Source organism: Sinocyclocheilus rhinocerous, unplaced genomic scaffold (genome assembly GCF_001515625.1).
Source record: "Sinocyclocheilus rhinocerous isolate Xijiao unplaced genomic scaffold, SAMN03320098_v1.1 scaffold1156, whole genome shotgun sequence".
Lineage (NCBI taxonomy): Eukaryota > Metazoa > Chordata > Actinopteri > Cypriniformes > Cyprinidae > Sinocyclocheilus > Sinocyclocheilus rhinocerous.
This window is the reverse complement of record NW_015630041.1, coordinates 1,236,194-1,252,058: the sequence shown is the minus strand read 5'-3', so window position 1 is coordinate 1,252,058 and position 15,865 is coordinate 1,236,194. Positions and strand designations below refer to the sequence as shown.

At 35.5% G+C, this 15,865-nt stretch overlaps 2 protein-coding genes across 4 annotated transcripts in view; both read left to right on the top strand.

Annotated features, from left to right (window-relative positions):
- The first annotated feature begins 2,525 nt into the window (after nucleotides 1-2,525).
- LOC107739877 (legumain-like) lies at nucleotides 2,526-14,329 on the top strand. 3 transcript variants are annotated; one of them, XR_001640040.1, is made up of 15 exons: nucleotides 2,526-2,603; nucleotides 3,409-3,568; nucleotides 3,701-3,798; nucleotides 5,352-5,433; nucleotides 5,527-5,609; nucleotides 5,882-5,957; nucleotides 6,443-6,505; nucleotides 6,619-6,685; nucleotides 6,771-6,889; nucleotides 7,006-7,095; nucleotides 7,749-7,958; nucleotides 8,643-8,813; nucleotides 8,893-8,960; nucleotides 9,181-9,499; nucleotides 14,311-14,329. XR_001640040.1 is itself a non-coding variant. In XM_016552105.1 (14 exons), exons 2-14 carry the CDS (start codon nucleotides 3,422-3,424, stop codon nucleotides 9,221-9,223), a joined length of 1,317 nt encoding a protein of 438 aa, XP_016407591.1. In that variant the 5' UTR covers nucleotides 2,526-2,603; nucleotides 3,409-3,421; the 3' UTR covers nucleotides 9,224-10,349. The 3 variants fall into 3 exon arrangements, 2 of the variants coding, with proteins under 2 accessions (XP_016407591.1, XP_016407592.1); XM_016552105.1 differs by lacking the exon at nucleotides 14,311-14,329 and having other exon boundaries at nucleotides 9,181-10,349; XM_016552106.1 differs by lacking the exon at nucleotides 14,311-14,329 and having other exon boundaries at nucleotides 2,545-2,603; nucleotides 3,413-3,568; nucleotides 9,181-10,349.
- The window catches only part of LOC107739876 (uncharacterized protein KIAA1522-like), a 34,850-nt gene continuing 31,337 nt past the window's right edge, over nucleotides 12,353-15,865 (top strand). The window contains exon 1 of the mRNA XM_016552103.1: nucleotides 12,353-12,591. The gene's annotated coding sequence lies outside the window, so the exon portion shown is untranslated. The remainder of the gene's footprint in view (nucleotides 12,592-15,865) is intronic.

Genomic DNA, 15,865 nt, shown 5'->3' with positions numbered 1-15,865 from the left:
CCTGGACATGCAGTGAATCATGTGACAGACTGTTTTTTACTAGCTGCCAAGACAGACAGATGATCACGATGAGGATGATGATGATGATGATGATAAAACAGAAGCAGGTGCTTCTGATACAGAGCTCTCTTATGTTATTTGTATTCTTCATCCTTGTTTTGTTTTTTTTGAGGATTCATATGACAACAGAGAGGTGTTATGAGAAACTTTAACTTGCACTATGATTTGTTTTGTTTTTGATTTGCAGCTGTGCACTACTTTCTAAGATCACACCTTATTTATTCCTCTACGGTTTGAATCACCATGGTTACCGATGCCTTTGGAATGCAAAATGCGAAATCATCGACACATTCTTTTCTGCCATTTTGACAGTTATTTCTTTAGCTTGAGAACAGAAGTGGTTTTTAACCACATGTAGTTATGTATGAATATATTTATGTGTCTGTAAAAAGATTTGGCTTTAAATATTTATTATTGTATTTACATTTTGTTATATTGTTTTTCATTTACAGGACAAATAAAGACAATGCATAAATATTATTTAGTCCTGTTCCCAAGTGACTGATGCTATTCTTTTATGAGAAGGATGAATTGAAATGCATCTGGGGCATGAACTCATATTCATGTGAATGTGATTTGGTGATGAAGGTTGAAGCCCTTAAAAATAGCCATGAGATGACACAAACCAGAGTGGTTAACAAGGAAATGGCGCCATTTGCTGATCACTAATGTTTTTATACTTAAGTGCAGTGATTCATTGCTTTGGCTGTGATCACTGGCATAATCTGTATATCGTTACCATGTCTTTAAGGATAACGAAAAGCAATTAGTATATAAAGACGATATCTCAAAATATAAAAAATAAAGAGCTTTTTGGGAAAATGTTACATTTCACAGTGTGCTAAACCTGTTTAACTGGTGTCCTATTACACTTAAGTATTCTTATCGATTTGTGTTAAGAAACAGTGACAGAAGGAGTAATTTCATAATATAACAAACTAAACAAGTCTTCACTCCTGATGGTGGAGTATAGTTTTCTTTTTGATATTTATATTTGCTTTATCAGATATTGGTAACACATTATGTATAACTAAGAAGCATTATTATAAAATGCTTTTAAAATCATTAGTTAATGGACATTCAAATAGTTATGAATGTCTTGAAACTTTTGATAATTGTTTGTGACAAAAAGTGTGTTTGTGGGTGACAAACTTTGTTAGTGTTATGGAAGGATGACTTGATCTGAGACATGAATGAAGTGATTTGGTAGTGTTAGTGCATTTTGGTAAGTGTAGTTTGCTGCTGTGCCAAGCTGAATGGAGTGCAGTGTTTTGAAAAAGTGACTTAAGTATTGAGAAATGTGTCATAGTGATTTAAAAGAAGAAGAAAAACTAAGGAAAGTTATTATAAATTGTTCATGTTCCAATTATTAGTCGGGTTTTGTAAGTAATCCAGACATAGTTTTTCTTGAGCTAAATATGCTACATTATATGAAACTTTTCTCACGTTCTTTTTAAAATAGCTTAGACTATCATGGGGTCTCTGATAATAGATATCAGAGATCATATTTGAAGGTCTGTTAAAATATTGAGGGGACTTTTTGAGGAACAAGCTTGTTTGTGGCTGTCAACAGATGTGTACACCTGCAGAAGAATTTACAGCGAATTCTAGACACCCAGTGAAGGGACTTTTAATACTGGTGTAATAAATTATTGCTAAGATAAAAAGCACATTTGGTGTCAAAGGTTTCACAGTGATCTGTGAGTTCCAGAACAGAGGTTTTTGTCATCTAAGTTAAATCTAGAATTATGAACGATAATTTAGAGTTTTACAGGTGTAATTCATAATTAAACCATTGTCTCAATAAGTTTGCCTAAAGATTGAAAATCAGTATCGGTAGATTACTTTAGAAGCTGCAGAAAGGATTTACCAGTGAGAAATAGTACAGATCATTATAGCCTGATCTGAAACAACAGTGAGTATCAGGTCTATTTTATATCAGCATTGCATGTAAAATAGTCTGTTCCTGGTTGCTATTACGACACCTGTAAAAACAGCACAACAGGTGAGATCAACCCAGCTATAAAAATATGCGTTTTGTAGTGAAATAGCAGTCATATGACAAACGGATGACATGATCATGTGCTCGATTATTTTCTGCCCAGATAATAAAAAAAAGAAGGGCAGGTATCTATGCTGAGGCTTCTCAGTAAAATTATTAATAACGTTTTTTCTAACCAATTATTAAATCCCCTAAAACAGCTGAGGCATTTCCCCTGAACGTACATAACGACTTTCCTTGTCAAATAGCAGACCACTTCAACGCATTACTCTATTTCTACATTTTCGAAAAGCTTCCTCTATTCTTGTTTTGTTTTCAGTCAAACTCGCTGCACATGACCGACTGGTCACGCGGTCAGTTGAGGCTCCGCCCAGGAGTCAAATGTGATTGGATGCTGCACGAAGCCGTGTTGAGCTGATTGGATGGCGCGTGGAACCCGTTTGCGCTGATTGGCTGCTTCGCATGCGTCTTCGTAGCATAGTCTGTAATAAAGCGTCGAGTAGCTCCAGTACAGGCAGCTCGGGCAGCGCCTACAGAACAGGTAAGAGCATTGAAACTACGATTATTTTTTATTGAATAATTACTCTACTCGTTTTGTTTGGTTGTGGTTTATATAATTAATCAACTCCAGGGTAAATACCACATTCAGCTAACAGGAGTACAGTTTAAATCCCCCTATGGCCTGTGTTATTATTGTAGCCTGATGTCCTTGTTTATATGATGATTACGAGACCACTTACAAAAATATACCTTAGTAAACAGTCATTTTTAAAGTTACAGTAATTTATTTCCACAATTAGTATTTGCTACCATTATCATCTAAAATAAGACATTTAACCTAACCAAATGATAGAATCTTATTCTGTTTGAAGGAGATTTATGGTTTTATAGTAGTAACAATAACTGTATTAATTAACTATGGTTTATTTCTGTAAATATGAAATGTTCAGCATAGTGTGAAACTTTTGATAAATTAACTCAAAAGGTCACTCAATAGATCACAGATTCTAAAATTTCACACTTCATGCTTTATCTCTGCCTTACAGTAAACAGACTCTGTATAGAGTCTGATAAAGTCACACATGTCTATACACATGATAAAGTCAACACTGCTTAATTTGCATAACTATAAAGGCTTAGGGAAAATGAAAGTGAGTTGGATATTTACAATATACCTATATTATAATATACATGTATATTATATTATTAGCAAAATGAAAGTCATTAAGTTAAGTACTTTTTGTAGTATGACAAATAAAAATGCCTTTTAAAGGAAATTTACAATCTTTAAACTTATAATAGCAAGCATGATGTTTTTCTCCGATTATTTTTCATCTCTGTTCCAGGTAGATCACAGAGATGAGTCCCCAGATAGTAGCGGTTTTAGGTCTCGCCCTAAGCCTGGGGCTGGTAGTGAGTGGTTTTCCTGCCGAGCAGCCAGAAACCGGGAAGCACTGGGTCGTCATTGTGGCCGGATCGAATGGCTGGTACAATTACAGACACCAGGTGAGAGTGGACCTGGATCTTTGAGGTGGAAAAAGTACATGGGTTTTTCCAAACTGTTAGTCAGTTGTCATATCTGAAGTCTTTTTAGATTTTTATTGTGTTTTATTTGTGTGTGTGTGTGTGTATGTATAGGCCGATGTGTGCCATGCATATCAGATTGTCCATAGGTATGGAATTCCCGATGAGCAGATTGTGGTGATGATGTATGACGATCTTGCTCAGAGCCCAGAGTGAGTATGACTTGTATGATTTAAACAAATTGGTTGTAGTGTAATGTAGTGGTTCTCAACCTTTTTGACTCCAATGCCATCCTATGTCCAAAACAATATTCAAAGTCCCTCCTATCTAAGCTTATATGTACTCTGGTACTTTAGTTTTATGCACTTTAAATGCACTTTAATCTTGTACATCATTTTTAGTGTTTGTTTGTTTTTGTTTTTTAGTATGTTAATTAAGCGAGTTTAGATTTAGTATATTAACAATTTAAATAATTTTAAGACTTATTGGGGCCCCCATGTTTGAGAACCACTGGTATAGTGAGATCTGGACTGGTAACCCAAGAGATATTGGATTAAGCCTAGTAAGAGATTCATGACCTGCAGTGCCTTTGGTCAAATGCACAATAGTGATTGAAGAACACTTTACCCCACATAGCCTCAGATTGTAGAAAATGTGCTGTTAGCTGTTTCAGATTTTAAAAAAAATATTTGGGTAATTTCTCACCAACACAAAAATGAGCACTTCCCCTAAATCGTTTTGTTAAAGTGGTGACTTCCAAAGGCAGACATGAAAAATTATTTAAATCATGACATGTTAACAACCCGTCAGCCTGCGCCATCTAGAGTTTCATGACTGAACTATATATTTAGCTCCACCACATGCATTGGTGCACACACACACACAGGGTTGGGCAGTATTTCAGATACATGTATTTAAAATACGTATTTGAAATACAAAATTCTATTTTGTATTTTGTATTTGAAAGTGTTGGGGAAAGCAAATATATCCGTGCAGCTTTTAGTGGGCAGGAATTATTAATTAATTCATTCATTCAAAAGGAAGCCTGGATGAATGAGTAATAATAGAATGTGATGTGCTTGGTGCAATTGCACTTATTATAAGTGTATATGTGTATGTTCTTTATACTTCTATGGCTCTTAGGTATTTGGTATTTTATTTTAAAATACATTTTGATGTATCTTTGCCCAACCCTGCACACACGCACAGAAACAAAGCTTTGAGTCAGTTCCTTTACAGAAGTCACAAGTATCTAATTTAACCACCAGAAGATTTAAGTGTGCCAACAGGAAAAATGGATGAATTGTAACATGACAGAAAAACCTGACAGATGAATTGTAACATGACAGAAGAAGAAGAAAAAAAATATAAAAATAAATAAATAAATATATATATATATATATATATTCTCAGAATGGAAGAGGTCAAATTTTAATCTTTATATTTTTATTGGAAGCTTGACAGCTGTGACATTTATTGCTTTAGTGGCTTTTTTATGAATTCATATGTAGGTCAGGTGTTCCAGCTAAATTAAACTATGAAAGAAAGAGATGTGGTGATAGTTGGTTTAGTCACATGGTTTTGTGGTTAAATTTTAACCTATGTTTGATAAGAGGAGGAAAAAGAGGTCTTTCTTTATTATTGTTTGCGATATTTTTTTATAATTGTTATGCTTTTTATAATTAGTTAGCCAGTTTTGCTCCTTAAAAACCAAAAGCCTTTTTAGTGCAGAGGTTCATATGATTGTGTTTTTGTTTGTGTCCAGTAACCCTACTCCAGGAGTGATCATAAACAGACCCAATGGAACGGATGTTTACAAAGGAGTGCTGAAGGACTACACTGGTGATGTGAGTCAACGTGCACCTCTGAATCTGAGATTTGAGTTGGTAAATGGTGTGTTTGCTGTCCATTCATTAATATTGTGTGTGTTTGTGATATAGGACGTGACTCCTCAGAACTTCCTGGCGGTGTTGAAAGGTGATGCTGCTAGTGTAAAGGGAGGCTCTGGAAAAGTGCTGAAAAGGCAAGTTACCATAAAAACTGTGGCAGAGGGGGGCTAGAGGTCATTAGCATGTTTTTTTTTTTATTTCTTTGGGGGGTGGGGTTGGTGGTGTGTGTTTTGAAATGTAAATTAGCTTTTGATAGATTGTAGTGTCTTACTAAATTTTTTGCCCTGTGAAATCTCTGTCTCTTTTGTCTCTGTGCATGTTGAGGCAGATATGTGGGAAAACAGGTCTTGTGATATACTTTCCTTTCTCAGTGTATTTTTTTTTTTTTCGTTCTTTCTCCTGGCAGTGGTCCAAATGATCATGTGTTTGTGTACTTCACTGATCATGGAGCTCCGGGTCTGCTGGCCTTCCCTAATGATGATGTAAGCATTTTCTGCTTCCTGTGGTCATTTAGCTGAGTCAGATCCTTTCAGATCCTTTTTACACACAGTATACATTTGTAAATGCTGCTATTTGATATATTTATCTAATTTCATTACAAATTCTATAATCAACATAAGTAATTAGTTTATTTGAAAAAATGTTTTTTTACAAAAAACCCCAGATGGTCTCAATTTTTTGACCCCCCCCCCACACACACACACACTGAAGATGCTCAAGCAGTAGGTCAGCTGACATAGAAAGATTTCATATAATGAGTAACACATTTAACTCATGTGAGTTGCATTGAAAACTTGCTGCACTGACAACTTTTCCGGTAATAGTGCATGATCATTGGGTGGGAGAGTTATTGCTTCACTTCCTTATGCATGATGAGTTTATAAATTAATGGGAATGTTGTAAATGTCACATAGATGGCTTCATCTCTAGAAACGTACAGTAAATCATACCTCTTTTCTGTTTTTAGCTTCATGTAGATGACCTGATGGATACCATCAAGTACATGCACCAAAACAACAAATACAAGGAGGTGACTGTTACATGTGTTTGCTTATCAATATTAATAAGATACAATCTAGAATTTCTGTTTCCAAATTTCTTTTTTTTTTTTTTTCTTCAATAAATTCTTTCTCGCCCACATAGATGGTGTTGTATATTGAAGCTTGTGAATCTGGCTCCATGATGAAGCCTCTGCCAGTGGACATTAATGGTGAGTTTTTCTTTAACATCACACATGCTGCTGTGTGTAAATAACACTACGTAAAATCAGGCTGTGTTCTCTCTGTGTGTCTCAGTTTATGCTACCACCGCTGCCAACCCTCATGAGTCCTCATATGCCTGTTATTATGACGAGGCCAGAGACACCTACCTGGGAGACTGGTACAGTGTCAACTGGATGGAAGACTCCGACGTGGTTCGTACACATCTAACAGCAAACCTTGTTTAGATTCTATCTTCAAAGAGACAGAAGATAGAAAAGAGCATTCATTCAGCACGAGCAGTCTCAGTGTTGTGTGTTTGTTTCTTTAGGAGGATCTGAACAAAGAGACTTTGGCCAAACAGTTCAAGATCGTAAAGGCCAAAACCAACACCAGCCATGTAATGCAGTATGGAAACAAGGTAATACACTCACAAACATTAAGATGTGAAAGACATTTCATAAATATTAAACATTAAAACATCCATTAATAAAACACACACTGTCTTTACACTACCAAGCACCAAATGCAAGGTTGATTAGCATTAGTGATGCTGTGAAATAATTAATTACTGAATTGCTAAAGCAGTTAGTCACAGGAACTAATATATATATATATATATATATATATAAAATGGTAATAAAAGACATGATTAATTTAATCAATAAAATGCAAAATCATGTCTTTTTAAGTATTAATGGCTGTTAACTTTATAGTTTACTAATTCCAGCTGTTGCAAAATGTAATTTTGGAACCTGACTGGAAGAAAGTAAAAAAAAAAAAAAGAATAAATAATCAAATCTTATCAGTCTGGTCCCTAAATTGTAGCAACTGTGAGCAGCATCCTAAAAATTGTTTATTAACAATATGATGTGTATTGATCTGCTGTGAGGTTCTTCATGAGTTGAGGTTTAGCATCGGTCTCATTCTCGGCTAGTTCAGAAAGTTTCCACTTATAGTCATGTATAGTTCATTGACAAGGAAGTGTTTGATAAATGCAAAAATGCTGTTCTGAGTACTGTCTGCATGTCTGTACTTGCCAAATGTAACTCTCTTGGTTTGTTTGTGTTTTAGACGCTGTCCCACATGAAGGTGATTGTGTTCCAGGGTAATTCAAAAGGTCTTGATAAGGCACGTGAGCCTGTGTCGTTGCCTGTGATTACTGAACATGACCTCATGAGCAGCCCTGATGTGCCCCTTGCAATCATGAAGAGAAAACTCCAGAAGTCCAATGACGTTAATGCTGTTGTTGGTTACATGAAAGAAATCCATGAACATCTACAGGTTTGAAGCACTACTTTTTACAAATCGAGTTAAAAAAATAATTATTTATTTATTCATTTATTTTAAGTGTTAAAAGTTAATTCACACTATCGTTCAAAAGTATGGCGTCATTTAAGGTTTCTTTAATGAAATGAATACTTTTATTCAGCAAGGATGAATTAAATTGATCAACTGAGAGTAAAGACATTTATAATGTCACAAAAAATTTATTTAAAATATTTAAATTAGTATTTAAAATAAGTGATGTTCTTTTGAACTTTCTATTAAACAAAGAATCCTGGAAAAAAAAAAATCTAAATTTTTTTGTAATCATGAGAAATGTTTCTTGAGCACCAGATCAGCAATCAGAATGATTTCTGAAGCATCATGTGACACTGAAGACTGGAGTAATGACTGCTGTAAATTCTCCATTGGCATCGCAGAAATTAATTACTTTTAAAATATATTTAAATAATATTGCTGGTTTTACTGTATTTTTGATCAAATAAACGCAGCCTTGGTAAGCATAAAATACTTCTTTCAAAAACTGAAATCTTACTGACCCCAAACTTTTAAATGTTAGTGTTTGTAACATATACTGCAAGTGATGTACGTGATAGAGATTTCAGTCAAGATGACCATATTATAATGGATTGTGTGTGTGTGTGTGTGTGTGTGTGTGTGTGTGTGCGTGTGCGTGTGTAGGTGCGCGAGCTGCTTGGTAACACCATGCGTAAGATCGTGGCGCATGTGGTGCAGGAGAACGAGGAAGTGCAGGATTACCTGGATGGACGTGAAGAACTCACAGGGTATGAATGTTACAAAACTGCTGTCAAGCACTACAAGAAACACTGCTTCAACTGGCACCAGCAGGAGGTACAAACCTTGTTCTCTTTCATCTGCATGATTAGTTGTGTTGTGCTGTGTGTGTGTGACATTTTCTCTCTTGTTGCAGTATGAATATGCTCTGAGACACCTGTATGCTTTAGTAAACCTGTGTCAGGGAGGATACCAGGCCCCGAGGTAAAAACACATTTTTCTCTCTCTCCACTTCCATGTCTTTTCTCTAGATAATGATGTCTAAACTTTGTAAACATTGAACCATAAAAAGCTGTGAAGTATGATTCCATTATAAACAGCGCCCCCTGCCCATGATAGTGAGTTATGTTGTTTTATTGTAGAATGTGAATGGAAAAGCTCATCTTATCTGTTATTTAAATCTCATATCTGTCCATTCTCACAGAATCAAAGCAGCCATGGATGATGTGTGTTACTTCAGACAGTAGAAACATGAACTTGTGAGCCACTGAGGACTTGTGGATGGACTACACTTTGCACAAAAGAATCAGACTGTTGGGAAAATCTGTATCATCACACGCAAATTTGACTTAGATCTTTTTGAAAATGTTTCTTTTAATGAGGATTTGCACTTCTGAAATTTTAATGTGATGTTTTACTGATCTTTATTTTGTTTTAAAGAAAGAAATGTGCTTTAAGATGCCACCCAGTGACCCCTGACAAACACTTTGGGCCGTTAACATTTTTTCTGTGTGTGTGTGTGTGTATTGTTTTTTCCCCCCCTTCAGATGCCTCCTCAATGAGACCAACAGATATTTTGGCAGTACAGCTTTAGAATGACACAATTGCAATTTTTTGCACCTCAGTTACTGTCACAATAATTAAAAATATATTTTAACATGGTTTGGAAACCAAAGTATTTAAATGTCCAATCAGTGAATAAAGTCCAATCTTACAGGATGTTGAACAGATGCATTCAAACAATGTAAAACAAACACTAGCTAGACAGGTTTAACTACATGCTGCAATAAGATTTTGATTTTATGTATTTTTTATCTGCTTGTTGACGGAGCCATGACAATACCCAATTTCTCTCCTGTAGTAAAATCACAGACGCTTTTCTTTGGTTACTGACTAAATGTATACATATTAAACTAAAATGCAAACTAACCTAAATATCTGAAGTCTGTGGTCATACATAGCAAGAAGTGTCTTAAATAACTGAGATCACTGCTTGAAAACAGCTGTAGTTTGAGCAGTTAATGAGCGGGTGTGTTTAGTGTAATGGTTAATGTGTCAGGCTGTGCTATTATGTCAAGTGCCCTCCGTTTAGAATAATTTGAGGCCTCAAACCACTGAACTAAAGGAAGGTGTAATGTTTGAGGAGTGTTTGCTGGAGTTTGAGCTCTGTAAGAAAAGTGACTTTGCACTGACAACATGGGTTAAATACTTTGTGAAACAATACACTGAACTACTGTCAATGTTAAGCAGTGAGTTATTGATTATAAAAGCCATAATACACCTGAATTGAATGAATTTGTTGAATGTATTTTTTCATTTACTTTCAGTCCAAGTTATAGCTTAATTCTGTTGATAAATAAATAGATGTCACTAGATGGAAATTTTGATTGCATTGGTTTTTATGCCATATAGCAACCTATGAACTCATTTTAATTTCTATATTAGATTAAATTAAATAAAAATAAAATCTTATATAGCAACAAAACTAAGCTCATTAGTTGTAGGGAATATTGCAATACATATACAGTGAGTATAGAAAAGAATCACCCCCTTTACAATAATCAAATTTTGTTGCTTTGCGGCCCGAAATGAAGACGGACACAGTTTTTGTTTTATCCAGCTGTATTTTACTCAGTGCAACTTATAAAATCCAAGTGAAAGATAAAACACCAACATGTCAGGAAAAACCAAACAGAATGACATAGTTGGAAAAAGGATCACCCCCCTCCTAAAAATGGCTTGCAAACTCAATCAGTTGTAGCTAATCACCTTGGCACACAAAACCATTTGATTTTCAACTGTGATCAGCTGTGGTCATTTTGATTAGCACAGCATTTCAGTCCTTGGTAGTGCAACTGAAGCAAACAATCAACTATGGGTGGCAAGGCACTGTCAAAAGATCTCTGGGATAAAGTTGTGGACAGGCACAAAAAAAAAATTCAAAGGCTTGATCAATGCGTAGAAGCACAGTGAAGTCTATTATTAGGAAATGGAAGGTATTTGGTACAACACAGACCCTCCCTGGATCAGGACGTCGCTCCAAACTGGATGAAAGAGCCAGGAGAGTGAAAGTGACATGACATGTAGCCAAGTATGGTGTCCCATACTCAGAAATTTAATTTAATTTAATTAACCCATCCAAGTGTACATGTGTTATGCACACCCTGTATGATATCTGAAAACAAACCTACAAATTAGCCTGAAAGGCCGCACGTTTCTTACATAATATCTAGTTCTCATTGTTTGATTTTTCTGTGTTTTCTTCACCTGGTAACTATTACATAAGAATGATATACTGTATATGTAATTGTCATGTAACATTTTTACCTGTAACCTGTACATCTCATCTGACGAGAGAGAAAATGTGAAACCTAGTTCAGATGAAGGTGTGCTTGACAGATGCGAAGTGGCTGAGGTCTTGAGGTCCATTTAAGCAAATCTTGGACAAACAGGATAAGATGTTCTCAACAAGCAGGCAGTGCACTCAGGAAATCTATCTGATCTATCTGACATATTTATGCATTTTTATTTTCTTTGTCCAAATCTAGAATAATGGGTTTGAATGATAGCTTATATTTCATAGAGGAACAAATTGTAGCCTACCTAGCAACTTGCAAGTTTCCCACAATGCAACAGAAATATGAGAAATGCACGTAGGGGGTGGATCTGCCCATCCAAAACCAGAAAGTGATGATTCAAGAAGCAACAAGGTAAAATCAAAAAAAAAAAGCAAGTTTCACAAGCCAGGAAACTTGACTCACGGCGGTTTCCACAAGATCACAATGTTCATCATGGTGGGATTGTGTTTATACATGCAGCTCCATAATCATGGACGTGACTGTGGTGGGAATTACATGTTCTTTGATGTATGATGTTGTGCTACCAATGTCTGACTGCCTGATATTGATAAAACTACGATGAGATCTAGATCTAGACTAGATCTGTATTTACTTCATACTCAGACACTTAAAAACAGGAGATTGTAATTGAAAATTAGACCTGTGTAGACACTACATAAATAAATATAATAGGTATTTAATTATATATACAGTATATTGAATCTGTTAATGTATTTTAATGCTGATAAAGTTGTATATTTTTTATTATTTAATTAAAAAACGTTTCCAATAATTGTTTAATGATTTTAATTGAATTTACATTTTATTTAATTCATAAAACTGTGTCCTGGATGACTAAGCATCTCCATAGGAATACATCCTGTAAGTCATTAATAATGACATATAAATCATTCACGCCCTTTAATCAGTGTGTTACGTAATCACGTCTACGGGATGTGTGAGCGTCTGTTTATTGTGTGGCCGCGGGATGGCGCCACTGAGCGGTCGAGGACCTGACAGCGTTTGGAAACTCCCTTTTAATTCTCACCTGGAGCCTCTTGAAGATTAAGCAGAGTGGAGTATCTCATGCCAGATGAGAGCACAATCTGAGAGGACTGTTCAAGACTGGCTGCTTTCTAAGGAACAAGTTTCCTAAGAAAACCGGAATACCGTGGAAATGCCTCACCTGAACTTTCCAGACCAGATTAACATGGACCGTCCGATGTAAAGGATTTTACAGCACCGAACAAGGAAACTGAGGGATCCCGAAGTTACAGGTAACAGCCCTGCCCAGTCTTCCAACATGACATTAAAACTCGTGTAATTAGTATAATGCAAAGTCAGAACTAAAGTTAGAACTAAAGTGTCTAAAAACTATACTCTATGCTCTTAGTATTCATTAAAATGTGTGCTCCCTGATATTTTGGTTTCAATAGGTTTTACTTTCAGTAGTATGTGTGTGTGTCCTGGTCTCTCTTTCACTTCTTTGAAAGTTTTACTAACTCCATGTATTTCTAATTCTTAAAGTCAGCGACGTATTTCTTAGGATCTAATTAAAATATATGTATAAAAATATATACATAAATTCAGTTCACAAGACAATATACTTTCTGAATTAAATGTAATTCTAATATTTTTGTGGGACTTGTCTAAAACGACTGTTGTGTAACTTTTGGGAGATTGTAAAAAAAAAAAAAAAAAAAGGGAGGGAGGGAGGGGGTGGCATTCTTGAAAAATGTTGGCATAAGTAGTTTGGTATGATCTTATATAGGCCTATAATAATTTTTTTTTTTTTTCTAAGAAAATGATTAGTGATGCCAAATAAAATAGAATGCCAAATCAATGTCAGTGTGGTGCAATCAGTGCGCAGGAAGCCATTTTGTTGTCATGTGACAACCATAAACAGGAAATGAATTCACAGAGGGGACCACTGTAGACCCTCATGACTGTGTCAGTAAGGTGTTTTTGTTTGTTTGTTTGTTTTTGTTTTTTGACGCAAAGGTTAGCTAAGGTCAAATCAATTAACCCTATGAAAACGTACTAATATTATTTCTTGTTGGTTTTGATTTTACCTTGAAAACCTTTTAAAACAAAATCACGTTGTTTGTAATGTTCACGTTGTAAGGAAAATATTTTATTACTTTTAACTTGTGGGTTTCACCACATGACATTTTTTATTTTTATTTTTAAATAATTTTTACTGAAAATGCAATTGTTAAAGGGGTCATATGATGCGATTTCAGGCCAATCAGAGCACACCTCGCTTTTCAGAACAATGAGCTTTGTAAAAATTGACGCGTTTCAGAAAGGCGGGGCATAGAGGAGAAACAATAATGTACAGTATGTGGAAAATAATGTGTTTTTTGAACCTTAAACCGCATAAACACATTTCATTACACCAAATACACAAAATAATGTTCTTTTTAGCAACATCATATGACCCCTTTAAAACATTTTTCAAAAATAGGCTACATGAAACGAACATGAATTAAAATATTCAGTTCATACATATACTTGACACTTATTTGTTTTCAGCTTTAAAAAAATCCAATTTGTAATTGTTTTTTACATTTTTGTATCATCTCAGACATTCTTATCTGTCATTCACCTATAGAATTCTTATAAATCATTAAATTCTAGGGGGGAAAATCCGTAACAGTTCTGGGGATGCATATTTCTGCGGTTTGAGAGTTTCCTTTACACATGTGTATCTCAAAGATGCTTCACCTTGAGCAGGTTTGTACATTAACCTGAAACAGATAGGAGACCTGCAGGGGTTTGGAGGAGGTGGAGTGAGACAGAGGGAGTCCTGCTCTAATGGTCTTAGCTAGTATGTTGTTGATCATGGGTGACTTGAGGGAGAGTGAGAGAGAAAGAAAGGTGATTGTAGGCATTGTTGATTTTGGGTGTGTTGCTGTACCCATCAGGCTGCCATGCTGGGGCTTGTTTCTGTAGAGATTCCAGATCAGTTGCGCAAGTGTGTGCAGAAGCAGGAGGTGTGTGTGTGTGTGTGTTCTCCACTGCCCAACTGTAAGAAATAAAGTTACTGACTGAGCGTCCCTTTAGTTTTTTCATGGCTGATTTGCTTTTGCATGATCTGAATCCATTACTCACACTGTTTTGATGTGTATCAGATGCACATATCTGAACACGTGGTGAGGTCAGAGCCAGTTGTCATGAAGATGAGTTGTTTATGAAATGTGTGCCAGTTGTACTCTGAGGGTAAAACCTAAACGTCATTGTGTCAAGAATATTTATGTTAGTTTGGCAGGCCCATTAAAGACCCCATAATATCAAAATTGGAGTCTTGTGATTTTTAGTCCATGTTTGTTGTCTTTTGGACCATCAGTATGGTAGTGTATCCTTAAAAGTTGACAAAATTAACTTTTAGCAGATAAATGCATTAAAATGTGCTTTTCTCTTCTGCTCATCCTGCACTACACAGATTTTTGATCAGTCAAATACTTTCTACAATGTCAAAGTCCCTCCCCACATCGACTAGGAAGTAGCAAATTGTGGTTTTTGAATGTAACTTAAATTTGGCAAGAAATGAAAATTCACCTCTGTTTTTATTTTATCTATTTTTGTGAATGAATGTTATAAATGTTATTGTGAACAATTCATCCATGCATATGTGTAATTTAAAAAAAGAAAAAAATTTTTACCATGTAATTTTTAATCATAATGTCATAACTTCACCTTCTGGTGAAAATACTCTGATGTATGCAGGACTTCTCCAATCATTTAGTCTGCCTAAACTTCACCCACATCTCAAAATCCAATCAACAACCAGTACATAGATCCAAATCCCTGCCCTCCTTCTTTTTTTATTTTTCGGCAATCTGTTGCTCTTGGAAATGTCACAATATGGAAGAAAATATTTGAAAATAATTTCAATATGACTTTAACTAAAGCCTATATTGGCTCTTTATTATTATTATTTTTAAAAGGGAAGTGCCCTTCGAAATGTCTCACTCAAGTCCTGTTTCAGTAGGAAATATGCCACCACAGGACAGAAAAGTGCTTTAAGCAAATACAAACCCAACTTGATATTACTAATGTCCAGTGTTGGGCAGTAACGCATTACTTAGTAACGCGTTACTGTAATTTGATTACTTTTTTAGTAACGGAGTAATTTAACGCATTATAATTTTCAAAATAGTAATTAGAGTATAATTACAAGCCGAGGTCTCTATACGTTACTGCCGCGTTACATTGCTGACAGAATGCAGTGTTTTATAATCTAGAGACCTAAAAAGGATGTAGCACAGGCACTGTCGAGTCAAGTGCCAGTGGATTAGAGACCTGCTCCCGCGAGACCCGACGCAACAGAGTGCGGCGCGGGACAAGACTTGATAGGCGAGTGCAGAGACTCGTGTGTGTGCGCGGGATGCGGGAGAACAAAATTATTCACGGGACTCCCACAAAATAGAAATATCTAAACATAAAATATCTAAAACAAATAAATTGTTATTCATCTATTGCACAAAAGAAACATGAACTAATATAAAATATAAACGATTAACAGGTGCAAGCGTATGCAGAGTTTCT